General features: G+C 49.9%; 1 protein-coding gene and 1 non-coding gene across 7 annotated transcripts in view; both read left to right on the top strand.

The window, feature by feature from the left end:
- COPS7A (COP9 signalosome subunit 7A) overlaps positions 1–19,863 on the top strand; it is a 26,198-nt gene extending 6,335 nt beyond the window's left edge. Inside the window, exons 2-9 of one of the 6 annotated variants that reach the window (XM_055280926.2) lie at positions 11,612–11,877; positions 12,313–12,516; positions 15,589–15,664; positions 16,206–16,294; positions 17,226–17,428; positions 18,386–18,491; positions 18,653–18,804; positions 18,985–19,863. In XM_055280926.2, the coding sequence (XP_055136901.1) occupies positions 12,355–12,516; positions 15,589–15,664; positions 16,206–16,294; positions 17,226–17,428; positions 18,386–18,491; positions 18,653–18,804; positions 18,985–19,024 (828 nt within the window). In that variant the 5' untranslated portion in view covers positions 11,612–11,877; positions 12,313–12,354 and the 3' untranslated portion in view covers positions 19,025–19,863. The other 5 variants (XM_055280928.2, XM_055280927.2, XM_055280930.2 and 2 more) reach the window with 5 other exon arrangements.
- LOC129483620 (U6 spliceosomal RNA) lies at positions 1,874–1,975 on the top strand. Its single transcript, XR_008658137.2, has one exon. It is a non-coding gene; the product is annotated as a U6 spliceosomal RNA (small nuclear RNA).

Raw genomic sequence — 19,863 nt, 5'->3', positions numbered from 1 at the left:
GTTTACAGTCTGGTAGGGAGACAGTGCAGTGATAAATGTGACTTCAGATGAATTTCAGGACCTACCCACACTCTACAGTCTCTATACAGTCTCTATACATCCTTGTCCTGTTTCTGGCTCTGCTGGTATCTTCATCACTATCTCTGGGCTCATTTTTAATTAATTTATTTATTTTCAGAGACAGGGTTTCGCAGTGTTGGCCAGGCTGGTCTCCAACTCTTGAGCTCAAGCAATCTTCCCACCTTGGCTTCCGAAAGTGCTGGAATTACAGGCGTGAGCCACCGTGACTGGGCTCATTTAGCGTGAATTTCTGTTTTCCATCCTCAAATATCCAATATTCTCCTTCTGAACTTTTCTCTCTCTCAGCTGATGATCTTGCTTGCTGCTTTTCTGAGAAAATAGAAACAAGCAGGAGAAAACTTCTGCGCTCCCACCAGCACACCCTTAGCCCCACTGCACCTACTGTGGGGAATCTCAAACACTGCCACCCACCCAAAGTCATCACTCCTGCAAATGTCCCTCCCTCTCCTGCAGCATCAGTCTCCTCCTGTCTACTTTTTTTTTTTTTTTTTTTTTTTTTTTTTGTTGAGACAGAGTCTCACTCTTTTGCCCAGGCTGGAGTGCAGTGGCGCTATCTCGGCTCACTGCAAGCTCCGCCTCCTGGGTTCACACCATTCTCCTGCCTCAGCCTCCTGAGTAGCTGGGACTACAGACACCCGCCACCGTGCCCAGCTAATTTTTTGTGTTTTTAGTAGAGACGGGGTTTCACCACGTTAGCCAGGGTGGTCTCGATCTCCTGACCTCGTGATCCGCCCGCCTCGGCCTCCCAAAGTGCTGGGATTACAGGCATGAGCCACCATGCCTCACCCCCTGTTTTTAAAATATAGTTTTCAGCTGGGCACAGTGGCTCACGCCTGTAATCCCAGCACTTTGGGAGGCCAAGGCGGGCAGATCAGGAGGTCAGGAGTTCGAGACCAGCCTGGCCAGTATGATGAAACCCCGTCTACTAAAAATACAAAAATTAGCTGGGCATAGTGGCAAGTGCTTGTAATCCCAGCTATTTGGGAGGCTGCGGCAGGAGAATCGCTTGAACCAGGAAGCAGAGGTTGCAGTGAGCCAAGATTGTGCCACTGCATTCCAGCCTGGGTGACAGCAGGACTCCATCTAAAAAAAAAAAAATTTTTTTTAAATTTGTAAAAATAAAAATAGACCAGGAGCCGGTGGCTCACACCTGTAATCCCAGCACTTTGGGAAAGCGAGGCGGGTGGATCACGAGGTCAGGAGATCGAGACCATCCTGGCTAACACGGTGAAACCTTGTATCTACTAAAAATACAAAAAATTAGCCGGGCATGGTGGCAGGCGCCTGTAATCCCAGCTACTTGGAAGGTTGAGGCAGGAGAATTGATCGAACCCGGGAGGCGGAGGTTGCAGTGACCCGAGATTGCACCACTGCACTCCAGCCTGGGTGACAGAGCAAGACTCCGTTACACACACACACACAAATAAATAAATAAACAAATAAATAAATAAAAATAAAAGAAAATAAAAATGGACGGGCATGGTGGCTCAAGCCTGTAAGTCCAGCACTTTAGGAGGCTGAGGCGAGTGAATCACCTGAGGTCAAGAGTTCGAGACCAGCCCAGCTAACATGGGGAAACCCCGTCTCTACTACAAATGCAAAAAAAAAAATTAGCTGGGCATGGTAGCGGTCACCTGTAGTCCCTCTACTTGGGAGGCTGAGGCAGGAGAATCGCTTGAACCACAGAGGTAGAGGTTGCAGTGAGCTGAGATCACAAGACTACACTCCAGACTGGGCGAGAGCAAGACTCCGTCTCCAAAAAACAAAAAAACAAAAACAAAAAACTACTACTGCTTACTTTGGCAACACATATACTAACATTGGAAGGACACAGAGATTAGCAAGGCCCCTCCACAAGGATGACACACACATTCATGAAGCATTCCATTTTTTCGTAAATCAAAAAAATAAATAGGGCAGGCACAGTGGCTCACACCTGTAATCCCAGCACTTTGGGAGGCCAAAGTGGGAGGATCCCTTGACCTCAGGAGTTTGAGACCAGTCTGGGCAACATAGCAAAACGTCATCTCTATGAAAAATTTAAAAAATTAGGCCAGGCACGGTGGCTCACACCTGTAATCCCAACAATTTGGGAGGCCAAGGTGGGCAGAGCACCTGAGGTCAGAAGTTCTAGACTTAGCCTGGCCAATATGGTGAAAACCTGTCTCTATTAAAAATACAAAAATTAGCCAGGTATGGTGGTGGGTGCCTGTAATTCTAGCTACTTGGGAGGCTGAGGCAGGAGAATTGCTTGAATCCGGGAGGTGGAGGTTGCAGTGAGCCGAGATTGTGCCATTGTGCTCCAGCCTGGGCGACAAGAGTGAAACTCTGGTGTTTTTTGTTTGTTTTTTTGTTTGTTTGTTTGTTTTTGTTTGTTTGTTTTTGTTTGTTTGGGTTTTTTTTTGTAGTCCCAGCTACTCAGGAGGCAGAGGTGGGAGAATCGCTTGAGCTCAGGAGTTTGAGGTGGCTGCAATGAGCTATGATTGCACCACTGCCCTCCAGCCTGGGAGACAGAGTGAAACACTGTCTCCAAAAATAAAAATTAGGCTGGGCACGGTGGCTCACGCCGGTAATCCCAACACTTAGGGAGGCCAAGGTGGGTGGATCACGAGGTCAGGAGTTTGAAACCAACCTGGCCAACATGGTGAAACCCCGTCTCTACTAAAAATACAAAAATTAGCTGGGCGTAGTGGCACGTGCTTGCAATCCCAGTTATTCGAGAGGCTTAGGCAGGAGAATCGCTTGAACCCAGGAAGCAGAGTTTGCAGTGAGCCGAGATTGTGCCACCGCATTCCAGCCTGGGTGACAGCGAGACTCTGTCTCAAAAAAAAAAAAAATTAAATTAAAAAATAAATAAAAGAAAATAAAAATGGATGGGTGTGGTGGCTCACACCTGTAATCCCAGCACTTTAGGAGGCCGAGGCAGGCGGATCACAAGATCAGGAGTTCTAGACCAGCCTGCCCAACGTGGTGAAACCCCATCTCTACTAAAAATACAAAAATTATCCCAGGGTGGTGGCAGGCACCTGTAATCCCAGCTACTCAGGAGGCTGAAGCAGGAGAATTGTTTGAATCTGGGAGGCAGAGGTTTCAGTGAGCCAAGATCACGCCACTGCACTCCAGCCTGGGTGACAGAGCAAGACTCCATCTCGAAAATAAATAAATAAATAAATAATATAAAAAAGATTAGCCTAGGCAACATAGCCTCTATAAAATAATAATTTCAAAAATTAGCTGGGCTGGTAGCACACGCCCATAGTCCCAGCTACTCGGGTCGGGAGGCTGAGGCAGGAGGATTCCCATGAGCCTGGGAGTTCTAGGCAGCAGTGAACTATGATTTCAACACTGCACTCCCGCATAGGCGACAGAGCTAGACTCTATCTCTAAAAAATAACTGTCTGGGCATGGCGGCTTATACCTGTAATCCCAGGACTTTGAGAGGCTGAGGCAGAAGGATCATTTGAGCCCAGGAGTTCAAGACCAGCCTGGGCAACATAGGGAGACTCTGTCTCTGCAGAAAAAAAAAAATAAAAAAATAGCCGCATGTGGTGGCACATGCCTGTGGTCCCATCTGCTTGGGAGGTTAAGATGAGAGGATCTCTTCAGCCCCAGAAGTTGGGACTGCAGTGAGCTATGATTGCACCATTGCTCTTCAACCTGGGTGACAGAGCAAGACTGCCTTAAAACATAAATAAATATGACCAGGCACAGTGCCTCATACCTGTAATCCCAGCCCTTTGGAAGGATGAGGTGGGTGGATTGCCTGAGTCCAGGAGTTGGAGAGCAGCTTGGGCAATGTGGCAAAACCCCGTCTCTACAAAAAATACAAAAATTAGCCGGGCATGGTGGCACGCACCTGTAATCCTAGCTACTTAGAGGCTGAGGTGGGAGGACCACTTGAGCGTGCAAGGTTGAGGCTGCAGTGAGTTGAGATTGCACCACTGCACTCCAGCCTGGGCCATAGAGCCAGACCTTGTCTCAATAAATAAATAAATAAAATGATATTATATGTAGCTTTCTAGCACTGTTTACTTGCTTTTTCACTCACTATTACATTTCCAGGATTTAGCCATATTGTTCCATGTGGCTGCAGTTCATATGTTTTCACTGGAAGGTAAAGTGCTACTGAGTGAATATACCAAATATATCATACTTTGTCTATTCTCCTGTTGACGCATTTATGAATTTTTTTTTTTTTGCTATTATAAACATTGTTGCTGTCTGGGCACGGTGGCTCACGCCTGTAATCCCAGCACTTTGGGAGGCCGAGGTGGGTGGATCATGAGGTTGGGAGATCGAGACCAGCCTGGCTAACATGGTGAAACCCCGTCTCTACTAAAAATACAAAAAAGTAGCAGGGCGCAGTAGGGGGTGCCTGTACTCCTAGCTACTCGGGAGGCTGAGGCAGAAGAATGGCGTGAACCTGGGACGCGGAGTTTGCAGTGAGCCAAGATCACGCCACTGCACTCCAGCCTGGGCAATAGAGCGAGACTCTGTCTCAAAAAAAAAAAAAAAAAAAAGAAAGAAAGAAAAATCAGCTTTGGCTGGGCGCGGTGGCTCACGCCCCTAATCCCAGCACTTTGGAGGCTGAGGTGGGTGGATTACTTGCAGTCAGGAATTCGAGATTAGCCTGGCCAACATGATGAAACCCCATCTCTACTAAAAATACAAAAAAATTAGCCAGGCATGGTGGCACATGCCTGTAATCCCAGCTACTCAGGAGGCTAAGGCAGGAGAATTGCTTGAACTTGGAGGCAGAGGTTGCAGTGAGCCGAGATTGCAACACTGCACTCCACCCTGGGTGACACAGCAAGACTCCATCTAAAAAAAAAAAAAAAAGAAAAAGAAATCAGCTTTGAGAAAGAATGCCAAATTGTTTTCAATTTTCACCAACTTTTTAAAGTTTTATTTATTTATTTATTTATTTTTGAGGTGGAGTCTTGCTCTGTCACCTAGGCTGGAGTGCAGTGGCACGATCTTAGCTCACCCAAACCTCTGCCTCCTGGGTTCAAGCGATTCTCCCGCCTCAGCCTCCTGAGTAGCTGGGATTACAGGCGCACGCCACCATGCCTGGCTAATTTGTGTATTTTTAGTAGAGACAGAGTTTCCCCATGTTGGCCAGGCTGGTCTCAAACTCCTGAGCTCAAGTGATCTGCCCACCTCGGCCTCCCAAAGTATTCAGATTACAAGCGTGAGCCACTGTGCCTGGCCAGTTTTCATCAATATTTGAATACTGATTGATCTACATTCTCTCCAACACTTGTATTTCTAGACTTCTTAATTTTTGCCAATCTAGTGGGTATACAGTAGTATTTCCGTGTGGATTTTTTTGGCATTTCTCTAATTACTAGTGCAGTTGAGCATCTTTTTATATGCTTAATAGCCTTTTTAATTTCCTCTTCTAGGAAATGCCTGATCATTTGAGTTGCTTGTGTTTTTCTTATTGATTTGTAGTGTTTTTTTTTGTTTTGTTTTTTTGAGACAGAGTCTTGCTCTGTTGCCCAGGCTGGAGTGCAGTGGCACAGTCTCGGCTCACTGCAAGCTCCATCTCCCGGGTTCAAGCGATTCTCCTGCCTCAGCCTCCTGAGTAGCTGGGATTACAGGCGCCCACCACCATGCCTGGCTAATTTTTGTGTTTTTAGTAGAGACAGGTTTTCACCATGTTGGCCAGGCTGGTCTCGAACTCCTGACCTCAGGGGATCTCCTGCCTCAGCCTCCCAAAATGCTGGGATTATAGGCGTGGACCACCATGCCTGGACAATTTGTAGTTTGTTTGTTTTTTTGGGGGGGGTGGGGATGGAGTCTCGCTCTGTCGCCCAGGCTAGAGTGCAATGGCATGATCTCGGCTCACTGCAACCTCCACCTCCTGGGTTCAGGTGATTCTCCTGGCTCAGCCTCCTGAGTAGCTGGGACTATAGGCATGCACCACCATGCCCGGCTAATTTTGTATTTTCAGTAGAGACGAGGTTTTGCCACGTTGGCCAGGCTGGTCTCGAGCTCTTGACATCAAGTGATCCACCTGCCTTGGCCTCCCAAAGTGCTGGGATTACAGGCGTTGAGCCACCGCGCCCAGCCAGATTTGTAGTTTTTTATATATCCTGGATACTAATCTTTTGCCAGTTATATATGTTGCAAATATCTGTCCCTTTTTTAAGGTATTTGTGATCCTCCTTTCACTTTTTCCTTGACATATTTTAATTATCAGAGGTTCTTAATTTTCATAGGGGTATATTTGTCAACTTATTTTGTGGTTATGCTTTTTGTATGTTGAATTTATTTTATTTTGAGAAGAAGTCTCGTTTCTGTCGCTCAGGCTGGAGTGCAGTGGTGCAGTCTCAGCTCACTGCAACCTCTGCCTCCCGGGTTCAAGCGATTCTCCTGTCTCAGCCTCCCGAGTAGCTGGGATTACAGTCGCATGCCACCACGTCCAGCTAACTTTTTTGCATTTTTAGTAGAGACAGAGTTTGCCATGTTGGCCACGCTGGTCTGGAACGCCTGACCTCAAGTGATGCAGCTGCCTCAGCACTTTGGGAGTGCTAGGAATACAGGCGTGAGCCACTGCACCCGACCTGTATCTTGAATTTAAAAATCATTCTGTAATCCCAGCACGTTGGGAGGCAGAGGAAGGCAGATCATGAGGTCAGGAAATGAAGGCCATTCTGGCTAACACGGTGAAACCCCATCTCCACTAAACACACAAAAAATTAGCCGGGTGTGGTGGCAGTGTGTCTGGAATTGGTGGGTTCTTGGTCTCACTGGCTTCAAGAATGAAGCTGCGGACCCTCACGGTGAGCGTTGCAGCTCTTAAGGTGGTGCATCTGGAGTCGTTCATTCCTTCTGATGTTCGGATGTGTTCGGAGTTTCTTCCTTCTGGTGGGTTTGTGGTCTTGCTGGCTCAGGAGTGAAGCTGCAGACCCTCGCGGTGAGTGTTACAGCTCTTAAGGCAGCGTGTCTGGAGTTGTTCGTTTCTCCCGGTGGGCTTGTGGTCTCCCTGGCTTCAGGAGTGAAGCTGCAGACCTTTGCGGGGGGTATTACAGCTCATAAAAGCAGCACGGACCCAAAGAGAGACCAGTAGCAAGATTTATTTCAAAGAGCGATATACCAAAGCTTCCACACCGCAGAAGGGAACCCGAGCGAGTTGCCACTGTCAGCTGAGCCAGCCTGCTTTTATTCTCTTATCTGGCCCCACCCACGTCCTGCTGATTGGTAGAGCCCAGTGGTCTGTTCTGACAGGGCGCTGATTGGTGCGTTTACCATCCCTGAGCTAGACATAAAAGTTCTCCACGACACAAAGGTTCTCCAAGGCCCCACCAGAGCAGCTAGATACAGAGTGTTGATTGGTGCATTCACAGACCCTGAGCTAGACACAGGGTGCCGATTGGTGTATTTACAATCCCTGAGCTAGACATAAATGTTCTCCACATCTCCACCAGACTCAGGAGCCCAGCTGGCTTCACCCAGTGGATCCTGCACCAGGGCTGCAGGTGGAGCTGCCCGCCAGTCCCGCGCCGTGTGCTCGCACTCCTCAGCCCTTGGGTGGTCGATGGGACTGGGCACCGTGGAGCAGGGGGTGGCGCTCATCCCGGAGGCTCGGGCCGCACAGGAGCCCATGGAAGGGGTGGGAGGCTCAGGCATGGCGGGCTGCAGGTCCTGAGCCCTGCCTCGCGGGAAGGCAGCTAAGGCCCGGTGAGAAATCGAGCGCAGCGCCGGTGGGCTGGCACTGCTGGGGGATCCAGTACACCCTCCGCAGCCGCTGGCCCGGGTGCTAAGTCCCTCATTGCCTGGGGCCGGCAGGGCCGGCCGGCTGCTCTGGGTGGGGGGGGGGGGTCCCGCCAAGCCCAGGCCCACCCGGAACTCCAGCTGGCCCGCAAGCGCCGCACGCAGCTCTGGTTCCCGCTTGCACCTGTCCCTCCACACCTCCCTGCAAGCTGAGGGAGTGGGCTCCGGCCTTGGCCAGCCCAGAAAGGGGCTGCTACAGTGCAGCGGTGGGCTGAAGGGCTCCTCAAGTGCCACCAAAGTGGGAGCCCAGGCAGAGGAGGTGCCAAGAGCAAGCGAGGGCTGTGAGGACTGCCGGCATGCTGTCACCTCTCAGCAGGAGCCTGTAGTCCCAGCTACTTGGGAGGCTGAGACAGGAGAATGGCGTGAATCCGGGAGGCGGAGCTTGCAGTGAGCCGCGATCGTGCCACTGCACTCCAGTCTGGGCGACTGAGTGAGACTCCGTCTCAAAAAAATAAAAATAAAAAAAAATAAAAATCATTCTCAGGTTGGTTGCAGTGGCTCACGCCTGTAATCCCAGCACTTTGGGAGGCCAAGGCACGTTACAGGCCGAAAGAATGAGGGGCCGCCTTTGCTCACAGAAGCAGGGAGCTCTCTTCTTCTTCCCCTGGACCCTTCCTTTAAAACAGTTTCTTTTGTCTTAAGTTTTCATTTGTATGTTCGTCCCTTCGTCTCTTCATTCAGTCTTGTAATGACGGTCTCATGTAGTAACAGTAGTAACTGTTGTAATGAGGGTCTCCAGTAGTATTTGTGGCAGTCAGCCACAAAGGCAGGAGGATTGCATGAGGTCAGGAGTTTGAGACCAGCCTAGGCAAAATTGGGAGACTTCAACTCTACAAAAAATACAAAAAACAGCTGGAAGTGGTGGCACACACCTGTAGTTCCAACTACTCGGGAGGCTGAGGTGAGAGGATCACCTGAGCCTGGCAGATTGAGGCTGCAGTGAGTGGAGATCGTGCCTCCACACTTCAGCCTAGATGACAGAGTGAGACCCTGTCTCAAAAAACAAAAACAAACAACAACACCAAAAATACCGACAACACTCTCTATCCTCCTCCTAGTCAGAAAATTTTTGTGTTCGTTTTTTCGTTTATGTTTGAAACAGGGTCTCACTCTGTCGCCCACGCTGGAGTGCAGTGGCGCCATCTTGGCTCACCGCAATCTCCGCCTCCCAGGTTCAAGTTAATTTATTTGTATTTTTAGTAGAGACAGGGTTTCGCTGTTGGCCAGGCTGGTCTTGAATCCCTGACCTCAAGTGATCCGCCCACCTCGTCCTCCCAGTCTCCCAGTACTGGGATTACAGGCGTGAGCCACAGCACCCCACCTGTTCCTGTTTTTTTTTTTTTTCTTGAGACAGAGTCTCACGCCCAGGCTGGAGTGCAGTGGCATGATCTCGGCTCACTGCAACCTCCGCCTCCCGGGTTCACGCCATTCTCCTGCCACAGCCTCCCAAGTAGCTGGGACTACAGGCTAATTTTTTTGTATTTTTAGTAGAGACGAGGTTTCACTGTGTTAGCCAGAGTGGTCTCGATCTCCTGACCTTGTGATCTACCCGCCTTGGCCTCCCAAAGTGCTGGGATTACAGGTGTGAGCCACCACTCCTGGCCGTTTGTTTGTTTTTTGAGATGGAGTCTCACTCTTTTTGCCTAAGCTGGAGTGCAGTGGTGCGATCTCGGCTTACTGCAACCTTGGCCTCCCAGGTTCAAGTGATTCTCTTGCCTCAGCCTCTCGAGTAGCTAGTATTACAGGCACCCGCCACCACACCCGGCTAATTTTTTTCTTCTTTTTTTTTTTTTTTTTTTTGAGCCAGAGTTTTGCTCTTGTTGTCTAGGCTGGATTGCAATGGCGTGATCTCAGCTCACTGCAGCCTCCTCCTCCTGGGTTCAAGGGATTCTCCTTCCTCAGCCTCCCAAGTAGCTGGATTACAGGTGCATGCCACCATGCCAGGCTAAGTTTTTGTATTTTTAGTAGAGACAGGGTTTTGCCATGTTGGCCAGGCTGGTCTTGAACTCCTGACCTCAGGTGATCAGCCCGTCTTGGCCTCCTAAAGTGTTGGGATTACAGGCATGATGTACCGCGCCCAGCCATTTTTACATTTTTAGTAGAGATGGTGGAGGGGGGGGGTTCATCTTATTGGCTAGGCTGGTCTCGAACTCCTGACCTCGTGATCAGGAGTGACCATGCACCACCATGCCTGGCTAATTTTATATTTTTAGTAGAGATGGAGTTTCAACATGCTGGTCAGGCTGGTCTCAAACTCCTGATGGGTGATCCACCTGCCTCAGCCTCCCAAAGTGCTGGGATTACAAGCATGAGCCACTGTGCCCGGCAATTTTCCTTTCATTCTTTCTTTTTCTTTCCTTTTTTTTTTTTTTTGAGACAGGGTCTTGCTGTGTTGCCCAGGCTGAACTTGAATTACTACACTTGAGTGATCCTCCCACCTCAGCCTCCTGATTAGATGGGAGTAAAATTTCCCTTTATATTATTGCCCTTTTCTGATTTTGTTATCAAAGTAATTCTGGCCCCATAGAGTAAGTTGAGGAGTGCTCTCTTTTCCTATTTTCTGGAATAGTTTGTATAAAATTAATATGATCTGCACTTTGAAAGTCTGGTGCTACTTGCCTTGACGATGTCATTTTTTTTAAATAGAAAATGTTTTGGCGGGCCTCAGTGGCTCACGCGTCTAATCCCAGCACTTTGGAAGGCAGAAGCAGGTGGCTCACCTGTCAGGAGTTCCAGACCAGCCTGACCAACATGTTGAAACCCTGTCTCTACTAAAAATACAAAATTAGCCAGGCGGACATGCCTGTAATCCCAGCTAGGGAGGCTGAGGCAGGAGACCCGCTTGAACCTGGGAGGTGGAGGCTGCAGGGAGCGGAGATTGTGCCATTTTACTCCAGCCTGGCCAATAAGAGTGAAACTCCATCTCAAAAAAAAAAAAAAAAAATTCTGGCCAGGCACGGTGGCTCACACCTATAATCCTAGCACTTTGGGAGGCCGAGGTGGGTGGATCACCTGAGGTGAGGAGTTCGAAACCAGCATGACCAACATAGCGAAACCCCATCTCTACTAAAAATACAAAAATTAGCCGGGGGTGGTGGTAGGTGCCTGTAATCCCAGCTACTCGGGGGCTGAGGCAGGAGGATCGCTTCAACCTGGGAGGCAGAGGTTGCAGTGAGCCGAGATCGTGCCACTGCACTCCAGCCTGGGCAACAGAGCGAGACTCCATCTCAAAAAAAAAAAAAAAAGAAAAAAAAAAGAAAACAAAATTTCCAGCCAGGCTTGGTGGCGCACGCCTGTAATCCCAGCACTTTGGGAGGCCGAGGTGGGCGGATCACAGGGTCAGGAGTTCGAGACCAGCCTGGCCAATATGGTGAAACCCCGTCTATACTAAAAATACAAAAATACAAAAAAAAAAATTAGCCAGGCGTGGTGGCGGGCACCTATAGTCCCAGCTACTTGGGAGGCAGAGGCAGGAGAATGGCGTGAACCCGGGAGGCGGAGCTTGCAGTGAGCCGAGATTGCGCCACTGCACTCCAGCCTGGGCGATGGAGCGAGACTCCGTGCCTAACCAATGCTAACAGAAACTACACCAAAGAAAACAAGCAGATGGAACTGCATTCACAGACCCCGAGCTAGACACAGGGTGCTGATTGGTGTATTTACAATCCCTGAGCTGTCGCCCAGGCTCTTCCACTAATAAAGTTTTATTGAAATAAAGTATTTAAAAAGGCGCCCGTCATTCTACCGCCAGCGACCAATTGGAGAGTACAATGCCTGCGTCCCTCACTGGAACTTCAGCGGTCGGAACGCGGGGGCGGAGCACGTCCTGCCGAAATTTGCGACCTTAGAGCGGAAGTACGGCCGGAAGCCCACCATAGAGTTTAGTGGCCAGAGCGACTCTTCGGGGAGGTGGCAGGAAAGGCTTGGAACAGCTGCCGGAGGTGACGGAGCGGCGGCCCCGCCCGGTGCTCTGGAGGTCGAAGCTTCCAGGTAGCGGCCCGCAGAGCCTGACCCAGGGTACGACGAAGCAGTCGGCGGGAGCCCACGGTCGCTGGGCGGTGTCTTTAAGGGAGGGGGCGGAGCCACGTGTAAGCTTCATTGGGGGTGAGGTCACGTGGTTGTGGGCGCGTGCGGGGCAGCAATGGAGAGCTGAAGGAGCGTCGTCGTTAGGGTGGACACCATGCGACACCCATTTTTCCTTTGCATCCTGTGTCTTGGGGCTCAAGGGGTGCACGTGATGGGGCTTGGGGTTAGGCCCACGGGAGGGGGTGGGTGTGGCAGCCTTGTGAAGTGGCTGACTTTAGGATTCCTAGATAGAATTCTAGACCGCTCCATGTCTCATTCCTCACCGCGGAACCGACTTAGTGCCTTTACAATCCAGTCCCTCAGCCTTGTGCTTCCCATCCGACCAGCCATGGGCGACCTCTAGCTTCACATCCTCTTTCCTTGCAGCTCTGGACATCCTGAGCCCAAGTCCCCCAGCTCAGTGCAGTCATGAGTGCGGAAGTGAAGGTGACAGGGCAGAACCAGGAGCAATTTCTGCTCCTGGCCAAGTCGGCCAAGGGGGCAGCGCTGGCCACACTCATCCATCAGGTGCTGGAGGCCCCTGGCGTCTACGTGTTTGGAGAACTGCTGGACATGCCCAATGTTAGAGAGGTGGGTTGCTGGCTTGAATAGCCCTCAGAGAAGCGTGGGCAAAGGTTTGAATTTGAGAATGGGTGGGCAGGGCTCATTTTGTGATCCCATAACCATTCAGTTGAACAAGGAAACAGTGATGATTAAATGCCAACTTGCAGAAGTAACCAGTAAACAAGCAAACCAGCTTTCCTTTGGAGATAAGGGATCTGTAAAGCCCACTATTTTTCATTTTAAGCAAAAGAGCATGTTATTCAGAATAAGAAACCTGATTTCCAGCCGGTCTCCACCAGCATAGTAGCTGTTAATTCTCATGTCACCTTGATCAGGTCACTTTTGTTTTAGGGCTTCAGCTTTCTCTTTTTTTTTTTTTTTGAAACGGACTCTTGCTCTGTCACCCAGGCTGGAGTGCAGTGGCATCATCTCGGCTCACTGCAAGCTCTGCCTCCCGGGTTCACGCCATTCTCCTGCCTCAGCCTCCTCAGTAGCTGGGACTACAGGCGCCCGCCACCATGCCCGGCTAACTTTTTTGTATTTTTAGTAGAGACGGGGTTTCACTGTGTTAGCCAGGATGATCTCGATCTCCTGACATCGTGATCCGCCCGCCTTGGCCTCCCAAGGTGCTGGGATTACAGGCTTGAGCCACCGCGCCCGGCCAACTTTCTCTTTTAAAAATGGAGACAATAATGCCCCTCTGTGTTGTGGGAATAAACTGAGATTATGGGAAAGTGTGAAGTCTGGTACAAGTGGAGAGTGAACATGTTAAATTAGCATGCCCTATTCTTCCCTATGTGCAGCATATGCTAATCTATTCAAGGTAGCTAAGGGAGAATGTGTCTTTTTCCCAAAGACACATGGCAAACTGCTAGGAACACAGCAGAGAGAACCGTTCACACAAAAGTGGCAGAGTTAATTTACAGTCAGAGGAGGCAACCTGAGTCCTGACATGCTGACAGTGGTATGTGGGTAAACTGAGCTAAGTTATTTGGGGTCTGTGGTTTAACCTTTTGGATCACTCTGTGATATAGAGAAAACTGGTTGACTTTTCCCTGCTTTCATCTGCAGTGGAACTAAAGAGTATCAATCAAAGTGATGAAAAGGAAGCACTTGGCCGGGTGCGGTGGCTCACGCCTGTAATCCCAGCACTTTGGAAGGCCAAGGCAGGTGGATCACCTGAGGTCAGGAGGTGAAACCAATATGGCAGAATCCTATCTCTATTAAAAATACAAACAGGGCAGGGCGTGGTGGCTCATGCCTGTAATCTCAGCACTTTGGGAGGCCAAGGCGGGCGGATCATGAGGTCAGGAGATCGAGACCATCCTGGCTAACATGGTGAAACTCCGTCTCTACTAAAAATACAAAAAATTAGCCGGGTGTGGTGGTGGGCGCCTGTAGTCCCAGCTGCTTGGAAGGCTGAGGCTGAGGTTGCAGTGAGTTGAGTTCACACCACTGCACTCCAGTCTGGGCGACAGAGTGAGACTCCATCTCAAAAAAAAAAAAAAAAAAATACAAACAGGGCCGGGCATGGTGGCTCATGCCTGTTCTCAGCACTTTGGGAGGCCGAGGTGGGTGGATCATGAGGTCAGGAGTTCAAGACCAGCCTGGCCAAGATGGCAAAACCCGTCTCTACTAAAAATACAAAAATTAGCTGGGCACTGTGGCAGGTGCCTGTAATCCCAGCTACTTGGGAGGCTGAGGCAGGAGAATCGCTTGAACCCGGGAAGCAGGAGGTTGCAGTGAGCCGAGATTGCACCACTGCACTCCAGCCTGGGCAACAGAGGGAGACTCTGTCTCAAAATAAATAAATAAAACAAACAAAAGCTCATGTATCCCAGAACTTAAAGTATAATTAAAAAAAAAAAAAGGGAGGTAGAGGTTGCAGTGAGCTGAGATCCCACCACTGCACTCCAGCGTGGGTGACAGTGCGAGACACCGTCTCAAAGGAAAAAAGAAGCACTTATTAAGTGGCTGTTTACTACCCTGCTTATGGTCTGGGAATACAAGAAAAGTACCAGGCATGGCGCTTACCCTTCTGAAGCTTGCATTCCAGTTGAAGAGATAAGATGAATGGATATAAATCTGAATTATTTATTTATTTAGCAAGTATTTCTTGCGAGGCAATTACTGCATACCTCTGTGGGATACCAGAGACTGGGTCTATAATCTTGTTGAAAGATATTCTTGGGTAGCAACCTTCTGCAAGGATTGATTGATTAAGTGCCAGAATGAAGCTGAGCACAGTGGTTCACACCTGTAATCCCAGCACTTTGGGAGGCCAAGGCAGGTGGATTACCTGAGGTCAGGAGTTGGAAACCAGCCTGGCCAACGTGGCGAAACCCTGTCTCTAGTAAAAATACAAAAATTAGCCTGGCGTGGTGGCGCATGCCTGTAATCCCACCTGCTTGGGAGGCTGAGGCAGAAGAATCGCTTGAACCTGGGAGGCGGAGGTTGCAGTGAGCCAAGATCGCGCCACTGCACTCCAGCCTGGGTGACAGAGGGAGACTCCGTCTCAAAAAAAAAAAAAAAAAGTTGCCAGAATGAGTGATCCGTGATAGGAGGAGAGGAAATCTGGGTGGATTGAGCTGGGTGATGCAAGACAGTGTCCTGGTCAGGTGTGTCTGAAGCAGAGACCATAAATTTAGATGTCTTTCTAGGCTGTGCAGTGGTCAGAGATGAGTGAGGCTGAGGCAGGAGTCTGATAAATTGGGGAGTACTGGAGACTGCCTAGACATATTCCAGTTTAGAAACATCAAACACTGAGGGCCAGGCAACACAATTTGCAGTCTGGTGTGTCTGTCTGTTTGACTCTGAAAACTGAATAGCTTCAACTCTGAATTTAGGGTAGGAATTGGATGGCGTATGGAGCAAGAGGGCATTGTGGTTTGGGAGAATAGTGTAAACAAAGGCCCGAAGGTGGAAATGAGCCCTTCCTGTGGGAAGAGTGATCAGAGAGGCAGAGAACTCCTTTTGGTGAGCCAGGAGAGTTAACATTGGCCGGGAAAGATGGGGCCAAAAAGTGGAGTTCCAAACGGTAAGGCTGGGAGGGTGGAGAGGGAAGACTTCCCGTCACGTCCTTTTTCCTCATTCTCGCAGCTGGCTGAGAGTGACTTTGCCTCCACCTTCCGGCTGCTCACAGTGTTTGCTTATGGGACATACGCTGACTACTTAGGTAACCAGAGGGGTTGGAGCTTTGGAGTAATGGAGATGGGAGAAGGGCAATTTCTGGAGGGACTCAGAAGAAATTCCTGGGATATCCCACTTAGATCCCTGGGTGCATAGGGTCAGGGTCAAGACCTAAATTGGCATTGAAAGTGGGAGGGGAGGCCGGGCGCGGTGGCTCACGCTTGTAATCCCAGCACTTTGGGAGGCCGAGGCGGGCGGATCATGAGGTCAGGAGATCGAGACCATCCTGGCTAACACGGTGAAACCCCGTCTCTACTAAAAATACAAAAAATTAGCCGGGCGTGGTGGCGGGCGCCTGTAGTCCCAGCTACTCGGAGAGGCTGAGGCAGGAGCATGGCGTGAACCCGGGAGGCGGAGCTTGCAGTGAGCCGAGATCGCGCCACTGCACTCCAGCCTGGGTGACAGAGCGAGACTCTGTCTCAAAAAAAAAAAAAAAAAAGAAAAGAAAGTGGGAGGGGAGGGAAGGAGGCTAGGGCTTCCCAGAAAACTGAAATCAGGATTCCTTACACTTTGTCGTTTTTCCCTAGCTGAAGCCCGGAATCTTCCTCCACTAACAGAGGCTCAGAAGAATAAGCTTCGACACCTCTCAGTTGTCACCCTGGCTGCTAAAGTAAAGGTGAGTGGCAGTCCCCCAGTCCTACGATCTAGAGCATCCTTTTGTATGTCCTTGGGAGTCCACACTAGGACAGCCCTTGTCTAGACCGTGGCTGCTTCCTGCCCTCTCCTTCTCCAAGGTCTGTATATAAACTCCATTAGCAACTGTTTAGGCTGATAGTATTCTTAGTTTTCTGTGTTGTTTTTATTTTTTAATCAACTTAAGTTCTAAATAAACATCTTTTGTGTTTTTGGTCAAAATAGCAACTAGGATGTTGTTCAGGTGTCGTTCAACAATACCTTCTTCCCCACTGCTGGAAACCGGGCTCTCTCCTGATGAAGTGCTAGGCTTCTCTTTGTTAGGATAAAAACGATATATCCCAGAAGTATCTCTGTATTCCTGTTAGGCTGTTTTTTGTCTAATATCTAATATCAACACCCACCTCCCCAGCCTCCCCAGCCTGCAGCCTCTCAATAGTTACTTGATTCTCAGTTGTCCTCGGGATTTAATTTAAACCAGGCTCTCTACTGAGAGAGACCTCCAAAGGAATGCCTGTTGCAAGTAGGCAGAGTGTAAATGATAAACAGTAACTCCACACCTCTCCCACTTCCACTTACTCCCCTATATCAAGCTGATCTTGATTAAGGACTGGGTGATACCCTGAGCTGTGGCTAAAGGAGTGACACCCAGGCAGATGTCATTTTCTCCCTCTGTGGTGTGTCAGGGGTGAGGGTGTTAGGGGACCATTTTGTATTTTATTTAAGATTGTCCTTCTAATGATGCTGTTTTTGAAGTGGGAATACTTTTATTTATTTTGCTTTAGAACCAGCCTCTTAGAGGAAGTGATTTAGGAATGGGAGTGGAGGGCAGGTGGGCTGGGGCAGGGGAAAAGGAGGGAAGATTTTTGGAAGCCCTTCTCTCACAAATCCTGGCCTGATCTCCGTGGCCCCAGTGTATCCCATATGCAGTGCTGCTGGAGGCTCTTGCCCTGCGTAATGTGCGGCAGCTAGAAGACCTTGTGATTGAGGCTGTGTATGCTGACGTGCTTCGTGGCTCCCTGGACCAGCGCAACCAGCGGCTCGAGGTTGACTACAGCATCGGGCGGGACATCCAGCGCCAGGACCTCAGTGCCATCGCCCGAACCCTGCAGGAATGGTGAGAACCGTATCCTGGCACTGTCCCCTTCCTTCTCACCCTGAGAAAGAGAAAGGCGCTTCAGGGTGAGAGAGGGCAGGAGCTGGGCTGGTCCGCAGAGGTGGAACCCAAGAGGATGAAGGGAAATGAGTTCATCCCTCCAAAGGCTTCTGGGGAATGCAGGAGTGGGGGAGGCCCTGGGAGGCGGCAGAAGTCAGTGTCCTTGTTATAGTAATTGGGGGAGGAAAAGGGAGTTGTACACTTGAGGGGATCCTAACCAGTAAGGTTGGTCGCCTGTCTTAGGCTAGACTCCGTCGATTGATCTGTAACTACCACTATCCACAGGCCATGGACCTTTTCCTCTTTTTTATTGTCTTTGTGTCGCCATCTAACTTCAGGATTTCTGTATTCATTAAGTCACCTCTTTTTCTCTTTAGCATCTCCTACCCTATTTTGTTTTCAGTTCCTACTCCCATCTTGCACATCACTCCGGGCACTTCCTTATCCCTCTCTGACCACACCGAGTGTCCATCCCACTGCTAGGAGTGTTATCAGAGGTGGTTTCTAGGTGCCCTGGTGAGGGTTCCCAACTCAGACTCAAAATGCCAGAAGCTGTGTTGTGGCTCTTGTTGCTCAGGTTGGAGTGCAGTGGCACCATCTTGACTCACTGCAGCCTCCAACCTCCGGGACTCAAGCCACCCTCCACCTCAGTCTGTCGAGTAGCACGGGACTACAGGCTCGTGCTACCATATCCAGTTAATTTTTCTATTTTTTGTAGAGACGGGTTTTTGCCATGTCGCTCAGGCTGGTCTTGAACTCCTGAGCTTAAGCAATTCGCCCATCTTGGCCTCCCAAAATGCTGGGATTACGGGGATGAGCTACTGCGACTTGCCTGTAGGGTTCTTTTTGAGTCAGTTTTCTGTGAGTCTGTGATCTCAGCCCTTGTCTGCTGACACTTCTCTCCCCTGACTCCCGCAGGTGCGTGGGCTGTGAGGTTGTGCTGTCGGGCATTGAGGAGCAGGTGAGCCGTGCCAACCAACACAAGGAGCAGCAGCTGGGCCTGAAGCAGCAGATTGAGAGTGAGGTGAGCAGTCAGGGGAGCAGGCAAACCCAAACTCTTCCAGCCTGGGCCACTTGTCCTTTGCAGAGAGGATTTGGACAGTGGCTGTAGCAGACAACCAGATGAGCAGGGGCTGGAAGGTTCTGGAACCTTCCTTGCTATCCCCATTCCTTTCATCCTGGTAGGTTGCCAACCTTAAAAAAACCATTAAAGTTACGACGGCAGCAGCAGCCGCAGCCACATCTCAGGACCCTGAGCAACACCTGACTGAGCTGAGGGAACCAGCTCCTGGCACCAACCAGCGCCAGCCCAGCAAGAAAGCCTCAAAGGGCAAGGGGTGAGCCAGGGTAGCAGGAACTGCTCACTTCCAGGGTGCCCTGCTTTTACCCCAGGGACCTCACTGTCCTCATTTCCTTCAGTGATTTGCATGGGAGTAGGGAGTGGGGGGAGCCTCCAGGGGTCAGGAGATCCCCTGCATTCTCTCTCTCTCTCTCTTTCTCTCTCTTCTCCTTGCCAGGCTCCGAGGGAGCGCCAAGATTTGGTCCAAGTCGAATTGAAAGGACTGTCGTTTCCTCCCTGGGGATGTGGGGTCCCAGCTGCCTGCCTGCCTCTTAGGAGTCCTCAGAGAGCCTTCCTGTGCCCCTGGCCAGCTGATAATCCTAGGTTCATGACCCTTCACCTCCCCTAACCCCAAACATAGATCACACCTTCTCTAGGGAGAAGGCAAATGTAGGTCATGTTTTTATTGGTACTTCTTGTTTTTCGTGACTTCACGTGTTCCATTGCTCCCCATTGCCATGCTCTCTCCCTCGTTTCCTTAAGAGCTCAGCATCTGTCCCTGTTCATTACATGTCATTGAGTAGGTGGGTAGCCCTGATGGGGGTTGCTCTGTCTCGAGCATAACCCACAGGCGTTTTTTCTACCACCCTATCCCTGCATGCCTGATCCCCAATTCCTATACCCTACCCCTGACCTATTGAGCAGCCTCCGAAGAGCCATAGGGCCCCCACCTTTACTCATACCCTGAGAATTCTGGGAGCCAGTCTGCCATTCCAGGAGTCACTGGACATGTTCATCCTAGAATCCTGTCACACTACAGTCATTTCTTTTCCTCTCTCTGGCCCTTGGGTCCTGGGAATGCTGCTGCTTCAACCCCAGAGCCTAAGAATGGCAGCCGTTTCTTAACATGTGGAGACATGGTTCTTTCTTGGCCCTGGCCATCTCGGGAAGCTTGATGGCAATCCTGGAAGGGTTTAATCTCCTTTTGTGAGTTTGGTGGGAAAGGGAAGGGTATATAGATTGTATTAAAAAAAAAAAAAGGTATATATGCATATATCTATATATAACATGACACAGAAATAAATCTATGAGAAGTCTATCTACAAACTACCCTGAA

This window comes from Symphalangus syndactylus, chromosome 5 (assembly GCF_028878055.3).
Source record: "Symphalangus syndactylus isolate Jambi chromosome 5, NHGRI_mSymSyn1-v2.1_pri, whole genome shotgun sequence".
In the NCBI taxonomy this organism is placed as follows: Eukaryota; Metazoa; Chordata; class Mammalia; order Primates; family Hylobatidae; genus Symphalangus; species Symphalangus syndactylus.
This window is presented reverse-complemented; position numbering and strand designations above follow the sequence as displayed.